We start from the raw sequence: 22,060 nt of genomic DNA, 5'->3' as shown, positions 1-22,060 counted from the left end.
ATATCACACGGTATCCTCACAGTAAAGTTATCTATCACTATTAATTCTAGTTTGAATAACAAGCAATTAATGAATTGCTGTTTACTTCAAAAAGTAAATAATATATCTTTATTGTTGATTTGGGTAACTATGGAAAACATACAAATTATGATCATAGCTTCATAGATAACAAAGTCCAGTAGTTTTTCCCCTCTGTGAGCACAAAACCAATAAAGCACAACCAGAAGATAAAAGACTAAGAAAGGGTTATAAACTGTATAAACTAAGGGAAGCACTGAGTGTGTGTGTGTGCGCGCGCGCATGTGTGCGTGTGTGTGCATGTGATGACATTTATACTGGAAAGACTTGTCATCTAGTGTAGAGGTAGCCAGGTAGGCACATTCTTGTGCACACACAACTATAAATAACACCTTAGCTGCTCCTAGCAAAGCTTGTAATCCCAGTGTTCAGGAGCCTGAGGCAGGAGAATCATCGTGCACACCAATCTACCCTAGGCTATCTAGCGAGTTAGAACCAAGTCTGGACTATATGACAAGACCTTGTCTCAAAAAAAAAGGTAAAAAAATAAGGAAAAGAGGTCAAGCTTTTAAACACATTGAATGTTTAAAGGTGGCAGAAAGAAAATTTTCTACATATTTAAACAAACAAATAACAACAAGAACCAAAACTTACTCTCTGTGACCTGGAAGAGGAGCTGGGTAACCTTGGTTGATTTACCCAGCTCCTTGATTTTATTTGAAACAAAAAACCAACTTGACAGGGTGTTTGCAATCAGCAGTTTTGTCCTCCAACCCAAGCACTGCTACTTTAACACTTTAAGTTTCTGTTAGGTAACAACAATAATATCAGAATTCTAACTGGGGGCTATATAAATTGAGGAAAAGACAAATTACTGGATTTTTTTTTTTTTTTTTTTTGGTTTTTCGAGACAGGGTTTCTCTGTGGTTTTGGTGCCTGTTCTGGAACTAGCTCTTGTAGACCAGGCTGGTCTCGAACTCACAGAGATCCGCCTGTCTCTGCCTCCCAAGTGCTGGGATTAAAGGTGTGCGCCACCACCGCCCGGCTTAAATTACTGGATTGTTGATTCCAGTTTTGATTGATGTTAATTTTGCTAGTCAATGGTCTTGTGGTTTCACAATTACTAGCTGATTTATTCCCCACAGCAGATCTTCATGGTAGACATTGTTATTATCTATCTAAATAGGTAAGAAAACTGAGGACAGATAATTTGTCCAAATTCACTTAGCTAGTAAATGATATAATTGAGATTCAAACCAAGGCAGTTTTTTTAAAACTATATATAATTTGAATTCACAAGTAACAACTTTATATATTCCTGTCATACATTGTGATGTTTTGATACATTTTTATAATGTGAATGGTTTAATTTAAGCATAAACAGTGTTTCATAGACGGTCTTGGTTGCCGTCATTTGTAGAAAATAGTTGTGCTTTTCAAAGAGACCTAGCACTGGATCTGCCCTACAGCCAGGCTAGCCTGGCCTTTCTTATTCAGTGTGTGTGTGTGTGTGTGTGTGCACGTGTGTGTGCATGTGTGCAAGTGTGTGTAAGTGTGTGTGTGTGCATGTGTGTGTGAGTATGCATGCATGTGCACGTGTGTGTTAAAAAGTTATAGAGAAATTTAAAATGTTATGTTTTAAAAAACAAGGAATTAAGTTCTAAACCTAGGACCTTAAGCCATACGTACACTTGAGAAATATTTTGTTAACACCAGGCAATCTCTGAGAGTTGGGAGGCTTGTTTTACTTTATTTTAAAAATTTAAGTTCAATTCTCTCCAAACTGTCCCAATACAGAGCAAGATCCTCCAACTTTACACTATTGACATTTGGGGCTGAGTAATTTTTTTATATACATTTATTTTTTCATATGTTTATTTATTACTGTGTATGTGTCTTCATGTACATGTGTGCATGCATGCAGGCCACAGCGCATGTGACTAGGTCAGAGAGCAACTTATAGAAGTCAGTTCTTTCCTTCCACTATATGGGCCCCCATTTGGAGCACCAACTCAGGATGTCTGGGTAAAGTTCCTTTTTCTACTGAGCCACTTCTCTGGTCTTGGACTGAATAATTCTTGGTTATGGGTGTGGTAGGATAATTGTACACTGTGTGAGAATACATTGCTGGGATTGTTTTAATAAAGAGTGGAAGGGCCAATAGCTATGCAAGAGGTATAGCCGAACTTCTGGACAGGAGCAGAGGAAGTAGGAGGTGAATCTAGGCGTGAGAGACACAGGATGGGATGGAGGTAAAAGGCATGTGGTAGAACACAGACTAATAAAAATATTTAAGTAATAAGAGCTAGTTAAAAATAAACTTAAACTAAGGTTAAACTTTGGTAATTAATAATAAGTCTCCATGTCATTGTTTGGGAGCTGGCTGATGAGACAGAGAAAGTCTTGTTACATATGGGGATAACCCTGCATATTGTAGTACGTTTAGCAGTATTTCTGGTGTCCATACACTAGATGTTAGAAGTTATCTTCCCTATTAGCTGTAATAACCAACCTTGTGACATTTCAGACACTCTGAAATATTGCCTGGTATGGAGGACAACATCATCCATAGTTGACAATACCTGGTGTAGAGCAGGATATACATTAAGGTTTGGAGTGATTCCCTGAGAGATTAGGAAATGAAATAATTTTACAATCACTACCAACTGTGAGTCTCATTGATTTAAGGAAAACTTATGGCTCCTATATTTTTCTAAACATATGTAAGATTCCTATAAGTGATCTTAAGGTATAAGTTGTTTTCTATTGATATTAAAACAATAGAGAATTTTTATAGCATGAATAATTAAAAACCCAGAGGCAGATATTGGAGTTCACCCTGAAAACCTGAAAAGCAAAGCAGTCAAGCCACTAGAGAAATCTTACCTCTACCAAAGCTCAAACAAACAAAGGGGAGATTCTGCAGTGCTCTCCACAACCTCAGACTCCACACTCCACTGGGTTCCTGCCTCTTCCCCCTTTGTACTCCTCTCTCCACCCAGCCCTGCCGCTCCTGTCTCCACCTCCCTAGTGCTGGGATTAAAGGCATATGATCCCAAGTGTCTGGGATCACCTTTGTGTGAGCTCTGTTTCTCTTTTAGACAGAGTCAATCTGTGTAGCCCAAGGTGGCCTCGAACTCACAGAGATCCATCTGCCTCTGTCTCCTGAGTGCCAGGATTAAAGCTGTGTGCCATCACTCCCTCGGCTGCATGGTTGACTAGTGTGGCTGTTTTGCCCTCTGATCTTCAGGCAAGCTTTATTTATTAAAACACAAAATTCTACTACTTTATTCTTGCTATAATATATAGTTTTCTTTTAAAAACTGGAAGTTAGTGCAGTGTGCTTTTTATCAAGGCCTGGGAGGACCGTCTGATCCGAATCCAGGAAACAATTGATGAATGGTTAAAAGTGCAGGCCCAGTGGCTCTACTTAGAGCCCATCTTTTGTTCTGAGGATATCATGCAGCAGATGCCAGAAGAAGGCCGTCAGTTCCAGACGGTGGACAGACACTGGAGGGAAATCATGAAGTTCTGCGCGAAAGATCCGAAGGTGAAGTGCTTGTTGTCTCTCTTGTAGTCAGTGAACCTTAGTCGGGGCTTAAAGAAAGCATTTGACTTTTGATTCTGATTATTAAAATAAAACTTACTCATTGTATACAAATTGGAAAGTTCATTAAAAATATAAGTTCAAAAGTATGAAAATAATTTATTTTTCAATTTATAAAAATACCACTTGCAACTCATTCATATAAATATGTGTGTGTGTGTGTGCAAGCATAGTGCAACTACTTCAGATGCAGTTATCTCACTGGACGGGCACTACATAAAACCACTGTTCACCACTTCACAAAGTAAACAGATACACAAGACCATGAGACGAAGAAGAGGGTGGAGAATGCTGCGTCAGCACAAGTTGTCGTTATTTTCTTAGAAGGCATTCTCATCTTGCTTCTTCTGCCTCTGAATGTCGACTGTGTCTCTGCCTTTCTTCTTACCACTACTCTCCTAGACTGGTTGCCCCACCTCTATGTCCTGCCAGTCAATGTTTTATTAAACCAATATGGGCGACAAACCTTTACAGTGTGCCAGAGCATTATCCCCCAGAAAAATGTAGCATGAATAATAAAAATTCAGAGGCAGATATTGGGGTTCAATATTATTGGGGAAGGAAGCTACTCTCATTACCCAGTCCCTACGAGTCTTTCCTATTAAGAGTACCCTGTACAGGGGTCTAATGTCGAAAAAACAGTATTTTTTACACATTTAGCATAAATCATAGCTATGAATCTTCTTTTAAAATATATTCAACTTAAGAAATAACATTTTCCAATGCTGAGAAGAAAACAAATAAGTGCTAAACTTATTGAGAGTTAATTATATAAATTTATGAGTTTCAAGAATTTTTATCTTATTTATGACTTTAGGAACTTTTCAGTACATGATTTCTTATGGATTAGATTTTTCTGTACATAGCCAGTTAATATATATTTTAGGCTTTGCAATGCTTGTAATTTTGTAATGCTTACTTCTACCATTATATATTGAAAGCAGTGAGAACTAATATCTAATAAATAGGTATATTTCTACCATAATAAAGCTTTGCTTATAGACACTGACAACATTTCTACTTATGTTTTGAAATAGCATTATCATCTTCATTTTTATTATTTAATTTAACTTTGGGAGAGAGGGTCTCAAGCCTAAGTTGCTTCAAATTCTCTATGTAGCTGAGAATGACCTTGAACTTGTGACCCTCCTGCGTCTACTTGGGGCACGCTGGGGTTGCAGCTGTGCCAGCACACGCAGTTTGTGCACGGCACTGGCAATAGAACCCAGGCCTCATGCATACTAAGCAAGCATGCAGCCAGCTGAGCAACTTTGCTAGCCTCCCTTGAATTTTTTAACCTTCTGACAGTATAAAAATATTCTTAGTTTGAGGATCACACAAAAACTAGTAGCTGGTTAGATTTGGTCAGTGAGTTATAGACTGTCAAAACCTGCTTCGGATTAAGTTTAAAGTTTACAATTGTAAAAATTAAAACTAAATCACACAGCATCCAAAAAGACTCTTCCCTTGCTCTCACAAGAACAGAGAGAGACTACAGAGTATGCTCTACAGCTAAGAGTACCTCCCACTCTCCCAGAGGCCCAAGTGCAGCTCCCAGCACCACTCACTGCCTGCAACTCCAGCTCCACGGTGTCTGACACATTCGACCTCAGCACATGCACAAACCCGTGTTCAGACAACCCTTCATTTCATAACACTATTAAAAATGAAAAAGTTATTAAAAGAATATAATAAAATATACACAATAATCATAACATCATTTGTAACTAATGTCCTCAGATTACAACATGTATGATTTAGTGAATTTTAATATTTTTACATTCTAAAAGAAATTTAAAAGCTGGATGTGATCCGTTTGGGTGCTAGAGCAAGAAGAGAATTGCAAGTCCACAGCGAGCCTTGGCTACAGAGTGAGATCTTGTCTCAAGAAAAGAGGAGGATTTTTCACTACTAATTTCATAAAGTTTTAAAAACATTGACATTTTCCCATGTGTGTATTAATGCTTAAGTCTTATACCAAGCATGTAAGTGTGTCTCATATGAAACTGTGTCTTTTAGGTTCTCGCTGCCACTTCTTTAACAGGCTTACTAGAAAAACTCCTAAACTGCAATGACCTTTTGGAAAAAATCATGAAAGGGTTGAATGCATATCTTGAAAAGAAACGACTTTTCTTCCCTCGGTATGGTAGATAATCAGTTGTGCTATAATTTCAAAGGCTTTCTAGAGTGTGGTGAATTGTCACTAAAGCTTTTTTATTCCCATATTTTTTTTTCTAGATTTTTCTTTTTATCTAATGATGAAATGTTAGAGATTTTGTCAGAGACCAAAGATCCACTCAGAGTTCAGCCACACCTAAAAAAATGCTTTGAAGGCATTGCTAAATTGGAGTTCCTGCCCAATCTGGATATTAAAGCCATGTACAGCTCTGAAGGTGAGCGTGTGGAGCTGATTGCCCTGATCTCCACGTCTGCAGCAAGGGGCGCTGTGGAGAAATGGCTCATTCAAGTGGAAGATCTAATGCTCAGGAGTATTCATGATGTGATCGCTGCGTCCAGGCTGGTATGTCTCCTGGGATTAAATGCATACTCTATATTCTACGAATGCTGGGCTTTTTGTTTGTTTGGCAAACATTTTTTTTCTGTTTATTTCTAATATCGCTAGTAAGAATCGATGAGAATAAGACATATAATAACATATACAACGATACAGGTATGTTATAAGAGGACCATGTATTATGCGAGAGAATAATAGAGTTTATCAACTTAAAATGGGAGAGGGTCCAGCAATAGGCTCATAGAGGAAGTTAGACTGAAGGATAAACAGAAAATAGATGAGAGTGAATTAAAGAATATGTTGATAGTCTGTGTAGTAGCTCTGGGTCCAGAAAGATTCAAGATTTGTAAGCAACTGTAGAAGATACTTGTGTTTGGAGTAGAATGAATATAATAGAGAATGAAGATAAATGAAGACTGAAAGGAAGATGAGCAGGGAATTCATTTTTATTTTACATAGGGAGGTAAAAAATATTTTAGTTAGGGGAAAGTCATAATCTGATTTATATTTTTATACCACCAAGACTATGGTATTAGCAGACTGTCAAAACAGGAAAACATACTCCCTTGAGTTAGCCTAGAAGAGAGATGATGTGGTCTGACACTAGACAGTTGCTGGGAAACATGAAGCAAATTAGATGAATAAGAAATATATTTGAATCTAGTTTCAGCAGGCCTTAAATTGGTTTTAGAGTAAAAGGGGGAGAAGAAAGAGGGTCTCAAGAATTACTTAATAATTTTTAAATGAGCACAGAGGTGAGATTTACTCTGGGGGAATGCCTGGAAGAAAAGTAGGCTTGCAGAGCTTGTGAAAAATCAAATTTTTTTTTCATAAATGTCCAAATCTGAATGTTGCCAGTCATAGTAGCTCATAACTGCAATCTTAGTGCTGGAGAGGCTGAGGAACGCAGACTGCCCCGAGTTTGAGGCCTCGAGTAAGTAAAAAGTTCCAGGGCAGCTTGGGCTACAAAGTGAGACTCTGTCAAAAGCAAACTAGAGACCATAGAATGGCTAAACAGGTAGAGGTTCTTTCTGCCAAGTCTGACCGTTGATAGAGGTGGGTCTTGTATCTATCTGTTGCTTTCATTGGTTAATCAATAAAGAAACTGCTTGGCCTTTGATAGAACAGAAAATTAGGTGGGTGGAGTAGACAGAACAGAATGCTGCGTACCTCCCAGCCTATACCCATCCAGGGGCAAATGTATATACTGATGTATTTCATGTCCACATATCTCAGGCCCACGTGTGACCAAGCACATCTGGTACAGATGAGCAAACAAACAGGAACTTAATCTAATTGACTGCAAACAGAACCCTTACCTGCCAGGTGTATTTGTCCTGTTTTGGTTTTACACTAGCCCAGCTTTGAAATACAATATATGGTTTCTGTCTTAGTCACTTTTCCTGATGCTATGGTAAAATAACTTCATATAAGCAACTGAAGGCAGGAAACATTTATTTTAGCTCATGGCTCAAGGTACAGTTCATTGTGGCAGGGAAGTCAGGATAGCAGGAATCAGAAGCCGCTGGCCAAATTGCAACCACAGCCAGGAGGAAGAGCCATGAATGCTTGCTAGTGCTTAGCTTTCTTTCTCCATTCTACTCCAGAAACTTCTGTGCAGAGAATGGTCCCATCCACAGTTAAGATGGGTCTTCTTGAATCAATTAACTAATCAAGATAACCCCTGTAGTCAAGCCCAGAGGCCTGTCTCCCAGGTGACCGTAGATTCTATCAAATTGACAACACTATCAAGCACTTTTCTTTGCAATTAAAACTTAACATCATGTGCATATTATATTTGTATACATTCATAAATTATAAATTTCATACCCTTCCCCATGTGTGACTTTTTAAATAGCTTAATAATTTTTAATAATAGAAATAATGTGTATTGTTTATCAAAAACTTGACATCTAGTCCAGTGAAAGAACATAAAATTGTTAGATGTTTGCAGATCCCTTTCCTTTTGTGACCTTTTTTTTTTTTTAAAGAGATGTTTTATTTTTTTTTCACCTTGTAAAGGTGTTTATTTAATATTTTTTTATTATTATTCTTTTTTACTTAAAATTTCCAACTGCTCCCCGTTTCCCATTTCCCTCCCCCTCCTCCCACATATTGCCCCCTCCCCCCGCTCCCTTCCCCCATCCCCACTCCACTTCTCCTCCCCCTAGTCCACTCCCCCTCCCTCTCGATACTGAAGAGCAGTCCAAATTCCCTGCTCTACATGAAGACCAAGGTCCTCCCACTTCTATCTAGGTCCAGGAAGGTGAGCATCCAAACAGGCTACGCTCCCACAAAGCCAGTTCATGTATTAGGATCGAAACCTAGTGCCATTGTCCTTGGCTTCTCATCAGCCTTCATTGTCTGCCTTGTTCAGAGAGTCCAGTTTCAATCCATGCTTATTCAGTCCCAGTCCATCTGGCCTTGGAGAGCTCCCAATAGATCAGTTCCACTGTCACAGTGGGTGGGTGCACGCCTCGTGGTCCTGATTTCCTTGCTCATGTTCTCCCTCCTTCTGCTCCTCATTTGGACCTTAAGAGCTCAGACGGTTGATCCAAATTGGGTCTCTGTCTCTCTCTCGATCCATCGCCAGATGAAAGTTCCTGTGCCATTCTCCTTGGCCTCTCGTCAGCTCTCATTGTCCACCACATTAAGAGAGTCCGGTTTTATCCCATGTTTTTTTCAGTAGCAGTCCAGCTGGCCTTGGTGAGCTCCCAATAGATCGGCCCCCCTGTCTCAGTGGTTGGGTGCACCCCTCATGGTCCTGACTTCCTTGTTCATGTTCTCTCTCCTTCTGCTCCTCATTATAACCTTGGGAGCTCAGTCCGGTGCTCCAGTGTGGGTCTCTGTCTCTATCTCCATCCATCGCTAGATGAAGGTTCTATGGCGATATGCAAGATATTCATCAGTATGATTATAGGATAGGTTCATTTCAGGTTCCCTATCCTCAGGTGCCCCAATGAACTAACTGGGGACATTGCCCTGGGCTTCTGGTAGCCATTCCAGGTTCAAGTCTCTTGCCAACCCTTAGGTGGCTCCCTTAACTAAGGTATGAGTTTCCCTGCTCCCCCATCCAACCTTCCTTTACCCCCAATCACCCCGATTCCCCCAGTTCCCCTCATCCTCTCCTTCACACTTTTCTCTCCCCATCTCCCCTCATCCCCATCCCACCCCACCCCCCAAGATTCCCATTTTTTGCCCATCAATCTTGTCTATTTCCCATAGCTGGGAGGATATCTATATGTTTTTCCTTGGGTTTACCCTCTTGTTTAGCTTCTTTAGGATCACAAATTATAGACTCAGTGGCCCCTATCCATGGCTAGAAACCAATTATGAGTGAGTACATCCCATGATCTTCTTTTTGGGTCTGGGTTACCTCACTCAGGATCGTATTTTCTATTTCCATCCATTTGCATGCAAAATTCGAGAAGTCATTGTTTTTTACCACAGAGTAGTAAGTACTCTAATGTATATATATTCCACAGTTTCTTCATCCATTCTTCTATTGAAGGGCATCTAGGTTGCTTCCAGGTTCTGGCTATTACAAATAATGCTGCTATGAACATAGTTGGACAAATGCTTTTGTCATATGCTAGGGCATCTCTTGGGTATATTCCCAAGAGTGCTATTGCTGGGTCCAGGGGTAGGTTGATCCCAATTTTTCTGAGAAACCGCCACACTGATTTCCAAAGTGGTTGCACAAGTTTGCAGTCCCACCAGCAATGGATGAGGGTACCCCTTTCTCCACAACCTCTCCAGCAAAGGCTATCCTTGGTGTTTTTGATTTTAGCCATTCTGACAGGTGTAAAATGATATCTCAAAGTTGTTTTGATTTGCATTTCTCTGATCGCTAAGGAGGTTGAGCATGACCTTAAGTATCTTTTGGCCATTTTAACTTCTTCTGATGAGAATTCTCTGTTCAGTTCAGTGCCCCATTTTTTAATTGGGTTAATTATCCTTTTAAAGTCTAGTTTCTTGAGTTCTTTATATATTTTGGAGATCAGACCTTTGTCTGTAGCGGGGTTGGTGAAGATCTCCCAGTCAGTAGGCTGCCTTTTTGTCTTAATGACAGTGTCCTTTGCTTTACAGAAGCTACTCAGTTTCAGGAGGTCCCATTTATTCAATGTTGCCCTTAATGTCTGTGCTGCTGGGGTTATACATAGGAAGCGATCTCCTGTGCCCATATGTTGTAGGGTACTTCCCAGTTTCTCTTCTATCAGGTTCAGTGTGTTCAGATTGATATTGAGGTCTTTGATCCATTTGGACTTGAGTTTTGTGCATGGTGATAGATATGGGTCTGTTTTCATTCTTCTACAGGTTGACATCCAATTGTGCCAGCACCATTTGTTGAAGATGCTTTCTTTTTTCCATTGTATACTTTTAGCTCCTTTATCGAAAATTAGTTGTTCATAGGTTTGTGGGTTAAAATCCGGGTCTTCTATACGATTCCATTGGTCGACTGCTCTGTTTTTATGCCAGTACCACGCTGTTTTCATTACTGTAGCTCTGTAATAGAGTTTGAAGTCAGGGATGGTAATGCCTCCAGAAGTTCCTTTATTATATAAGATTGTTTTGGCTATCCTGGGTTTTTTGTTTCTCCATATAAAGTTGATTATTGTCCTTTCAAGATCTGTGAAGAATTTTGATGGGATTTTAATGGGGATTGCATTGAATCTATAGATTGCCCTTGGTAGAATTGCCATTTTTACTATGTTGATCCTCCCAATCCAGGAGCAAGGGAGATCCTTCCATTTTCTGGTATCCTCTTCAATTTCTTTCTTCAATGCCTTAAAGTTCTTGTCAAATAGATCTTTCACTTCCTTGGTTAGAGTTACCCCAAGATAGTTTATGCTTTTTGTGGCTATCGTGAAAGGTGATGATTCTCTTATTTCCCTCTCTGCTTCCATATCCTTTGTGTATAAGAGGGCGACTGATTTTTTGGAGTTGATCTTGTATCCTGCCACATTACTAAAGGCGTTTATCAGCTGTAGGAGTTCTTTGGTGGAGTTTTTGGGGTCGCTCATGTACACTATCATATCATCTGCAAATAATGCAAGTTTAACTTCTTCCTTTCCAATTTGAATCCCCTTTATCCCCTTATGTTGTCTTATTGCTATTGCTAAAACTTCGAGAACTATATTGAAGAGGTATGGAGAGAGTGGACAGCCTTGGCGTGTTCCTGATTTTAGTGGGATGGCTTTAAGTTTCTCTCCATTTAATTTGATATTAGCTGTCGGCTTGCTGTATATAGCTTTAATTAAATTTAGGTATGACCCTTGTATCCCTAATCTCTCCAAGACTTTTATCATAAAGGGATGTTGAATTTTGTCAAATGCTTTTTCAGCGTCTAATGAAACGATCATATGGTTTTTTTCTTTCAGTTTATTTATATGATGGATTACATTGATAGACTTGCGTATGTTAAACCAGCCCTGCATCTCTGGTATGAAGCCTACTTGATCATAATGGATAATTTTTCTAATGTGTTCTTGGATTCGGTTTGCCAGAATTTTGTTGAGGATTTTTGCATCGATGTTCATGAGTGAGATTGGCCTGTAATTTTCTTTCTTGGTTGGGTCTTTGTGTGGTTTTGGTATCAGAGTTACTGTAGCTTCATAAAAGGAATTTGGCAATGACTCTTCTGTTTCTATATTGTGAAATACCTTTAGGAGTATAGGTATTAGGTCTTCTTGGAAGTTCTGGTAGAATTCCGCATTGAAACCATCTGGTCCTGGACTTTTTTTGGAAGGGAGGTTTTTGATAACTGCTTCTAATTCTTCACGACTAACAGGTCTATTTAGGTTGTTCACCTGGTCCTGGTTTAACTTTGGTATATGGTATTTATCTAAAAAAGTGTCCATTTCTTTTCCATTTTCCAGTTTTGTGGCATACAGGCTTTTGTAGTAAGATCTAATGATTCTCTGAATTTCCTCTGTGTCTGTGGTTATGTCTCCCTTTTCATTTCTGATCTTATTAATTTGCAAATTCTCTCTCTGCCGTTTGATTAGTTTGGATAGGGGTTTATCAATCTTGTTGATTTTCTCCAGGAACCAGCTTTTTGATTTATTGATTCTTTCAATTGTTTTCTGTGTCTCTGTTTTGTTGATTTCAGCCCTCAGTTTGATTATTTCCAGTCTTCTACCCCTTCTAGGTGAGTCTGCTTCTTTTTTTTCTAGAGCTTTCAGGTGGGCTGTTAAGTCTCCAATGTGTGCTTTCTCTGTTTTCTTTAAGTGGGCAGTTAGTGCTATGAACTTTCCTCTCAGGACTGCTTTCATAGTGTCCCATAGGTTTGAGTATGTTGTTTCTTTATTTTCATTGTCTTCAAGGAAGACTTTAATTTCTTTCTTTATTTCTTCCTTAATCCAGGTATGGTTCAGTAGTTGAATATTCAGTTTCCATGAGTTTGTAGGCTTTCTGGGGGTAGCATTGTTGCTGAATTCTAGCTTTAATCCATGGTGATCTGATAAGATACAGGTGGTTATTAATATTTTTTTGTAACTGTGAATGTTTGCTTTGTTACCGAGTATGTGGTCGATTTTTGAGAAGGTTCCATGAGGTGCAGAGAAGAAGGTATATTCTTTCCTATTTGGGTGGAATATTCTATAGATGTCTGTTAAGTCCATTTGATTCATTACCTCCATTAATTCTCTTATTTCTCTGTTAGGTTTCTGTCTGATTGACCTGTCCATTGGTGAGAGAGGAGTATTAAAGTCTCCTACTATTAATGTGTGCGGTTTGATGGCTGCCTTGAGTTTTAACAATGTTTCTTTTACGTACGTGGGTGCTTTTATATTAGGGGCATAGATATTCAGGATTGAGATTTCATCCTGATGAATTGTTCCTGTTATGAGTAGAAAATGTCCCTCTCCATCTCTTCTGATTGATTTAAGTTTGAAGTCAACTTTGTTAGAAATTAGTATGGCCACACCTGCTTGTTTCCTAGGTCCATTTACTTGATAAGCCTTATCCCAGCCCTTTACTCTGAGTAGGTGCCTGTCTTTGTGGTTGAGGTGTGTTTCTTGTAAACAGCAGAATGTTGGATCCTGTTTTCGTATCCAATCTCTTAGTCTGTGCCTTTTTATAGGTGAGTTGAGTCCATTGACATTAAGTGATATTAATGACCAGTGGTTGTTAACTCCGGTCATTTTTTTTTAGTAGTAGATTTTGTGTGTTTCCCTTCTTTGAGATGTGCTGGTAAAGGGTTTCTAGATGTCTGAGTTACTGTGGTCATTGTTGGACTCCTTGATTAGTGATTTTCCTTCTATTACTTTCTGTAAGGCTGGATTTGTGGCTACGTATTGTTTAAATTTGTTTTTATCCTGGAAAATTTTGTTTTCTCCATTTATAGTGAACGAAAGCTTGGCTGGGTATAGTAGTCTGGGCTTGCATCCATGGTCTCTTAGTTTCTGCAGTACATCTATCCAGGACCTTCTGGCTTTCATGGTTTCCATAGAGAAGTCAGGTGTAAGTCTGATAGGTTTACCTTTATAAGTAACTTGGCCTTTTTCCTTTGCTGCTCTTAGTATTCTTTCTTTATTCTATATGCTTTGTGTTTTGATTATTATATGGCGAGAGGATGTTTTTTTTTGATCCAGCCTATTCGGTGTTCTGTATGCTTCTTGAACCTTCATAGGTATATCTTTCTTTAGGTTGGGAAAGTTTTCTTCTATAATTTTATTAAATATATTTTCTGGACCGTTGAGCTGCGCTTCTTCTCCTTCTTCTATTCCTATTATTCTTAGGTTTGGTCTTTTTATTGTGTCCCATATTTCCTGAATGTTTTGTGATGAGAATTTGTTGGCCTTGCTGTTTTCTTTGATCAGCGTGTTTATTTTCTCTATGGTATCTTTAGAATCTGAGATTCTTTCTTCTATCTCTTGTATTCTGTTGGTTATGCTTGTTTCTGTAGTCTCTATTCGTTTACCTAGATTTTCCCTGTCCAGCTGGCCTTCTGTTTGTGTTTTCTTCTTTGCCTCCATTTCAGTTTTTAAGTCTTGAACTGTTTCCATTATTTGTTTGATTGTTTTTCCTTGGTTTCCTAGGGTATCATTCACTGATTTACTCAATTCTTCAAACTTTCTGTTATACTTCTCATCCATTTCTATAAGGGCATTTTTTACATGCTGTTTAAGGGCGTCAATCACTTTCATAAAGTCAATTTTATCTACTTCTTCATGATTAAGGTGTTCATGTCCTCCTGTTGTGAGGTCGCTGGGTTCTGGTGGTTTCATATAGTTTTTCAGATTGTTGGGTGAATTCTTGCATTGGCGCCTGCCCATCTCTTTCTCCGAATGCTCCCCTATGGATCTTCTTTTACCGGATCAGGTCTCCTTGCCTACTGATGTACTTTCCTAGTGATGGCACCCTGCAGTGATAGCTCTCCTGGTGCTCCAGTGATGTCTCTCCTGGTACCAATATCAGATCTCCGTGCCCAAAGACGGCAATCCTGGTACCCAGATTAGCTCTACCACTGATGGCTCTCCTGGTGCCAAGATCAGATCTCCGTGCAGGTTGGGTAGTTCGTAAACAAAGGCCTTACCTTGTTTGGTGCAGGCAGGCCAGTGAACCAAAGGAAGTCTCGCCTGCCTACTTGCCCTGAGGATTTGCCCCCAGCGCCAGACAGACTGAGCTGGATGGTGTTATGTACCCAAAGAGGAAAGGGGGCAGAAGGAAGAAGGGTTCTGGATGCAAGCTGGGTGGGACAAGAAGAGAGAGGCAGTATGCAGGGTGTAGAGCCCCTGCAGGGAGGCAAGGGAGTATAGGGTGGGGGATGAGGAACTTCAGAGTTCCCTGTCCAGGGCTGCTTCCACCGCTGCCGGTCAGGTCACAAACTCACCCCGCTGTTGTCTCTCCTGGTGCCTAGATCAGATCTCCATGCAGGTTGGGTAGTTTGTAAACAAAGGCCTTACCTTGCTTGATGCAGGCAGGCTGGAGAGACAAAGGAAGTCTCGTCTGCCTACTTGCCCTGAGGATTTGCCCCCAGCGCCAGACAGACTGAGCTGGATGGTGTTATGTGCCCAAAGAGGAAAGGGGGCAGAAGGAAGAAGGGTTCTGGATGCAAGCTGGGTGGGACAAGAAGAGAGAGGCAGTATGCAGGGTGTAGAGCCCCTGCAGGGAGCCCAGGGAGTATAGGGTGGGGGATGAGGAACTTCAGAGTTCCCTGTCCAGGGCTGCTTCCGCCGCCGCCAGTCAGGTCACAAACTCACCCCGCTGCTGTCTCTCCTGGTACCTAGATCAGATCTCCGTGCAGGTTGGGTAGTTTGTAAACAAAGGCCTTACCTTGCTTGATGCAGGCAGGCTGGAGAGACAAAGGAAGTCTCGTCTGCCTACTTGCCCTGAGGATTTGCCCCAAGCGCCAGACAGACTGAGCTGGATGGTGTTATGTGCCTTGCTTGATGCAGGCAGGCTGGAGAGACAAAGGAAGTCTCGCCTGCCTACTTGCCCTGAGGATTTGCCCCCAGCGCCAGACAGACTGAGCTGAATGGTGTTATGTGCCCAAAGAGGAAAGCCTTTTGTGACCTTTTAAAGATAGAAATTCATTTTAATTCTTCAGGCTTATCCAGAATCTGCAAGAAAAGACTGGGTCAGAGAGTGGCCTGGCCAAGTTGTGCTTTGTGTTTCTCAGATGTTCTGGACTTCAGAGACACAGGAGGTCATAAGCAGTGGGACAGAGGTAAAGCATTGTTTGATTTTAAACAACAACATGCTTTCTTCCTCTTTATATTTCTTTGTTTGCTTGTCTGTTCATTGAAAAGAATATTCTCAATTTCTACATGTGGTATTAAAATTATAGAAATTTTAGAAAGCTTGTTATTTTTACTAGGATTACATAAATTCACTCTATAACTCATATTTTGAAATAGTTTGAATGTTTTGAGTCATATAATATATTTATATATAACATCAATTAAATTGTTTTATTATTTGGTAGGGATTAAAGAAGTACTACAAGGAACTTCAGTATCAACTAAATGATATCGTAGAGCTAGTAAGAGGAAAACTGTCTAAACAGACCAGGATCACACTGGGCGCTTTGGTTACAATTGATGTCCATGCTAGGGATGTCGTTATGGACATGATTGAAATGGGTAGGTAATTTTTTAATATAAACTATAAAATATTGATAGCTTCTAAAAAACAAAGACTTGTGAGTTTTTTTTAATAGGATTTTTTGGAATGGTCTTTAATTTGAAAACATGAGTTAATATTTGCTGTTATAATAGATTGCTTTTCTAATTATTTTCACTTACGATTTTACTTCATTCCTTGTAGGTGTCTCACATGATACAGATTTCCAGTGGCTTGCTCAACTTCGCTATTACTGGGAATATGACAATGCCCGAGTTCGCATCATTAATTGCAATGTAAAATATGCTTATGAGTATCTCGGTAACTCCCCTCGGCTTGTCATAACCCCTCTGACTGACAGATGTTACAGGACATTGGTATGCAGTTATTTTGTTCACACATTAAATAATACTTTGGATACAGAATTTATTTTCTTGTCCAAATATTGACTATCCTCATTTATTTTAAAACATTTTTTTTACGATTCTATGTATGTGTGAGAGGGTTGTGCACGTGCAACAATACATGTGTAGAGGTCAGAGAACAACTTTCAGGGGTCTGTTCTCTCCTACCTTACGATACTAGAGGGTTAAACTCAGGTCATCAATCAGGTTTGGTGTCAAATAGCTTTACCTGCTTGCCATCTCCCTGGCTTCTCATCTGTTAACTCATCTATAATAACCTAATGCACTTATTCTTTCATAACCCAAACTTCTCTTTTAAAAATTATATCATATATATGCTATTATTATGCTTATATATATAATATAAAATGTGTGCGTGTGAATGAGAATGCTGGCGTGTGCCCCAGCGTGTGCTTATGCCACCGAGGACGACTTTTAGGAGTGAGTCTGTTCCTGCTTCCCCCACTGATTCAGAGACTGAACTCAAGTTCCCAGGCTTGTGTGGCAAGCACATTTACTGCGTAGTTTGGAGGTACTGTCGCACCTCCAGATTCTCTTTATGTGGAATTGTAATACTGAGTATTTACTTCTCAGTCCCCCTGCCCCATTTAGCATACAAAAGTATTTGAACTCTGCAGTATACAAGCTGTGAGTTACTTCCATGGAGACTGATTAGAAAAAGAAAGGTCCTGAAGATAAAAGGCAAAACCAGTGCTTCAGAAAATAGATCACCTCTTACAGTACTGTCTGGAGTGCCAGAGAGATGACAGGGAGGTCAGGGTACAGCTACACTCCAGGACTCCCAATTACTGCTACAGAGTTTGAACCACAGAGCCCAAAGTAGGGGACACTGCACAAGGCTGCACTCAGCTGAGAAGCTATGAAGACAGAGGTACAACTATTAAAACCCCTGATAAGGGTAATAATGAATAGAATTATCCTGGATAAACCTACATTTCAAGTGAAAAAAATTTATTCATGTGTCATTTAAGAATAAAAAACATTCTATATAATATTCTTAGGCAATTGTGTCCCATGTAAGTGCCACAAAATATGCATTTGTGAAATGAGATGTTTTCCAAAAGGCCAGCAGAGTGAGGCTATATGACATTTGGCATACCATCTCTTGTTAGCAGAATCATTACGTGGTGTTTGGTGTGTGTGTGTGTGTGTGTGTGTTGTTTTCTCTAAATAGTGCAAAGGAAGCAAGGGTAGTGCTAACAAATAATCCACTGTTCATCTGCAATTTAAGTTTTCCTAGGGATTCTGTATTTTTATTTGCTACATCTACCAACCTGGGAACTAAGAAGATACATGAAAGAATAGCAACTCATTTAATGCTGAGTAGGTTAGAGTGTAAAGCTGAATTCACTAGTTCTAAATAAAATGAGGATTCTTGTGCGTATAGTTTATTAGGGAAATAATTCATATACTGATGAATTTAAACTCTGATTAATTTAAAAGAGGAACACGTATTAACCGTAATACAAAGTAAAAAAGCAATAATATTGGTAGAGCAGTTCTTTGGGGATGCAGAAAACGAAGAACACACCAAGGCAAAATCTCGAGAAATCACAGATGACACATGTTTGTCTTCCAGACTTGGGCCCTGTTTGTACCACTTATTTCAGTGTTTACCCTTTTTGGCAGTTTGCCATCTAGAAGGTATCCTTATTATCTTCTACCAATATCTCCGCATCTACTTTCGAAGAAAACCATCCTGAGTTAATTTTCCTCCTTCAGTGCTAGATTCTCTGTTCTTGAAGGGGAACTATGTATATTTAAAGTATTAGACAATGGTTTTTACAGCCGTAAAGTTCTAAACTGAGCAGTAACTGGACAATATAATAATACTGGCTTCCCTGAAGCTATGAATACAAATAACTTCATTTGGCTAGCAACTATCTAGTTTGTTTTTTTCCCTAGATAATCACAGATTTCTTTTCACACATAATTTTTTCCAGATCGGGGCCTTCTATTTAAACCTCGGAGGTGCTCCAGAAGGGCCAGCAGGCACAGGAAAAACTGAAACCACCAAAGACCTGGCGAAGGCGCTGGCTGTGCAGTGTGTGGTGTTCAACTGCTCTGATGGGCTAGACTACCTAGCGATGGGAAAGGTAGTGACGCCGGGTGTTACAGCGGGGTCTGTTACTGAGGAGATGCTGTGCTAGTAGTACCGGCTTGTAGTTCGATGTTACTTGACCTTGGATTGTCGTGGTAATGACATTGACAATATCCTTGGAGCGTTTTAAGCTTAACGTTTAATTGGGATGTAGAAGGTCGATGCTTTTGTTTGTTTTGTTTACAAATCATGCCCTTTCCTAAGAATATTCACCGTTTTTCTTGGCTATCCTTAGTTTTTTAAAGGTTTGGCTTCTTCAGGTGCGTGGGCTTGCTTTGATGAGTTTAATCGAATTGAACTGGAAGTGTTATCAGTGGTGGCACAGCAGATTCTTTGCATCCAGAGAGCCATTCAACAGAAACTGGATGTGTTCATTTTTGAAGGGACAGAACTTAAGCTCAATCCGAACTGTTTTGTAGCTATTACTATGAACCCTGGTTATGCCGGACGTTCCGAATTGCCAGACAACCTCAAGGTAATTTGTTGGGAGTATTAGTTTGTCAATAAAAAATGGTAGCATAATCCGTTCAAACTGTTATAAATTCCTCCATATATTTTGTCATTTCTTTTTTCCTTTTTTCTCTTTGCTCTAATGGAAACCTCGAACTCTCATTTCTTTGGTAGTGCAGGGGCTTTGGCTGAGGCATACTAACACTGGACTACATCCCAAGGCTGCTTTTATTTTTATTTTGAGACAGTCCCACTACATTGCCTAGTCTGGCCTTGAACGTGCAAGCCTCCCACTTCTATCTCTTGAGTAACCAGGATTATGCCTATATGCCACCGTTCCCACCTTCTAAATAATTTTTAGAAATCCCAAACTACCAAGGACATAAAACATTTAACTGCTGCTGAAAAAAATTATAAATAGATGTTGCATTTAAGGAATAAACTTGGCTATCGGCATCTTTTGATCCCGTTTCTGCTTAGCTCTAAAAATGGATTCTTTTACATAAGTAATGTATTTCATTTATTATATGCCTCAGGTTCTTTTTAGAACAGTTGCTATGATGGTTCCAAACTACGCCCTCATAGCAGAGATCTCCCTCTACTCCTATGGATTTCTGAATGCAAAGCCCCTGTCTGTGAAGATAGTGATGACCTACAGGCTTTGCTCAGAGCAGCTGTCGTCACAGTTTCACTACGACTATGGGATGCGAGCAGTGAAAGCAGTGCTAGTGGCAGCTGGAAATCTAAAGCTAAAATATCCCGATGAAAATGAGGATATATTGGTAAGTATCAATTAAATAGCTTCTTTAGTGAAATCAACCAGGGACTGAACAAGGCAACAGAGAGAGTTGTTGCTCCAAGTATTTTAAGTAAGATTGAAATTGTAATTTTTGATTACTTATTGTACTTTATATCAATACAGAGGCCTTTCAGTTTGATACCGATAGTTTTAGTTTTTCATTATGGTGATTTTATGAGCAATCTAAAATAAACTGACTTTGGCTAAGGATGTGTGTGTGTGTATGTGTGTGTGCCGTGAGCATATATAAGTGCAGGCAATTAAATTACATTGTCCTTTTTGTGATTTTAGCTTCTTCGATCAATTAAAGATGTAAATGAACCAAAGTTTCTATCACATGACATACCTTTATTTAATGGAATAACCAGTGACTTATTTCCTGGCATTAAACTTCCTGAAGCTGATTATAATGTAAGTGAATCCAACAGAATGACCTACTCTGTTCAATAAATTCAACTGATGGCTCAATTATTTATAAACTTTTTATTAAATCGGGGACCTTATTCTGTTTGGATAGTCTTGTAAAGTGGAGTTTGGAGTTATTTCTTATTTTTCAAAATTTTTTGGAAGAGTTTAAGAAGCATTGACATTATCTCTTTAAAGGTTTAGCAAAACCAACTGTGATTATTGTGACCTTCAAAATCCACAAAATTCAAATAAAATTTGAAATAGAAAAAGTTTACAGATAAAAAGATATTTGATAAAATTTTATCTTAACTCTGTTAAGTTATGATTTGGAGCTTAATATATGGTCCATTATGTAAGCTTTTTCATTCATACTTACGAATATCTGTTTTGTTGCTGTTGTGGAGAATGTTCGGGTCTGTTAGCTCCACTTGGACTGGAGTGTAATTCAGGTCTGTTTCTTTATTGATTTGATGTTTGGATTGTTTGTGGATATTGAGAGCCTTAGTGTTTGCTGTTTATCACTCAGTATCCAGTTCTGGGTGTGTATTTATAACTGCTTTATCTTCTTGGAAAACTACCCTCTTTGTTGTTGTTGAAGACTTTCTTTATCTTTTAAATTTTTATTACTTCATTTTACAGTGTTTGAGTTAAAGCTTTCCTCGTCATCTTTTCTTTTACTATTTGTAAATAGGTGTAGCCATCTCTGCTCTCCTTTCATTTTTATTTTCACAGCATATCTTCTTCATCCATTTGCTCTTTCTCTAGAGAGTTCTCTAAGATGAAATGAGCAGCGAACGCTTTACTCTCGTGTCTGTGTAACCCATGCCTGCCACAGCACTCACGGAGAGGCCAGGGACAGCTTGCGGGGCGGGGGGGGGGGGGGGGGGTGGTGGTGGTGGCAGTTTTCTCCTCCAGCGTGTGCTTCTCAGGACTGAGACAGGTGTCACAGAGAGGCCAGGGACAGCTTGCAGGGGAGGGGGCAGTTCTTGCCTCCAGAGTGTGCTTCTCAGGACTGAGACAGATGTCAGGCTTGCTTGGTGCAGGTGCCTTCACCTGCTGAGTCAGCCACAGTTAATTATTCATCTGTAAGGAGTAACTCATGCTATTTTGCTAATTGTCTTCTGTTTGCACATCTGTTTCTCCCTTGTTTCCTTCCTTGTTTAAAGGCTTCCTGTAGTGATATGCATTCCTAAGATTTACATAAAACATAATTGTAGCTGGCTTTTTGAAGTTGGTAGCAGCTTTAATTTATATTTACACACTATACTTAAACTCCTGTTTTCCTACATTTTGTTTTAATATCACACTTTATAACTTCTTATAATTTGTATAACTTCATTACAATTGACTTGTTTGCTTTTAATAGCTTCGTCTTTTAATGTTCTACTAGAGATAAAATTTGTCTACCTATTGCCTATTAGTGTTTGGGATGTGACAGTATATTTACTCTTTTTTTAAAAGCAAGAAATGAAACTTATCTTTAATCACAAATGATATGATTTTGTATAGAAAATCTTGAACAACTTACATAATAATTATAAGAGATACATAGTTTAGCAAGGCTATAGGCTATACTATACAAAATCCAGCCACATTTCTGTATGTTTACAATGAACAATCCAAAGTGAAATTAAGAAAAGAGTTCATTTTCAATAGCAACAAAAAGAAA

At 39.2% G+C, this 22,060-nt stretch overlaps 1 protein-coding gene across 1 annotated transcript in view; it reads left to right on the top strand.

The window, feature by feature from the left end:
• Dnah12 (dynein axonemal heavy chain 12) overlaps positions 1-22,060 on the top strand; it is a 161,927-nt gene that overhangs the window by 38,890 nt on the left and 100,977 nt on the right. The window contains exons 19-28 of the mRNA XM_057770077.1: positions 3,374-3,568; positions 5,645-5,766; positions 5,864-6,146; positions 15,694-15,813; positions 16,072-16,228; positions 16,413-16,585; positions 18,577-18,729; positions 18,970-19,209; positions 19,721-19,966; positions 20,275-20,394. Coding sequence (XP_057626060.1) covers positions 3,374-3,568; positions 5,645-5,766; positions 5,864-6,146; positions 15,694-15,813; positions 16,072-16,228; positions 16,413-16,585; positions 18,577-18,729; positions 18,970-19,209; positions 19,721-19,966; positions 20,275-20,394 — 1,809 coding nt within the window. The remainder of the gene's footprint in view (positions 1-3,373; positions 3,569-5,644; positions 5,767-5,863; positions 6,147-15,693; positions 15,814-16,071; positions 16,229-16,412; positions 16,586-18,576; positions 18,730-18,969; positions 19,210-19,720; positions 19,967-20,274; positions 20,395-22,060) is intronic.

Source organism: Chionomys nivalis, chromosome 5, assembly GCF_950005125.1.
Source record: "Chionomys nivalis chromosome 5, mChiNiv1.1, whole genome shotgun sequence".
Lineage (NCBI taxonomy): Eukaryota > Metazoa > Chordata > Mammalia > Rodentia > Cricetidae > Chionomys > Chionomys nivalis.
The sequence above is the reverse complement of the archived record's forward strand: the minus strand, read 5'-3'. Positions and strand labels throughout refer to the sequence as shown.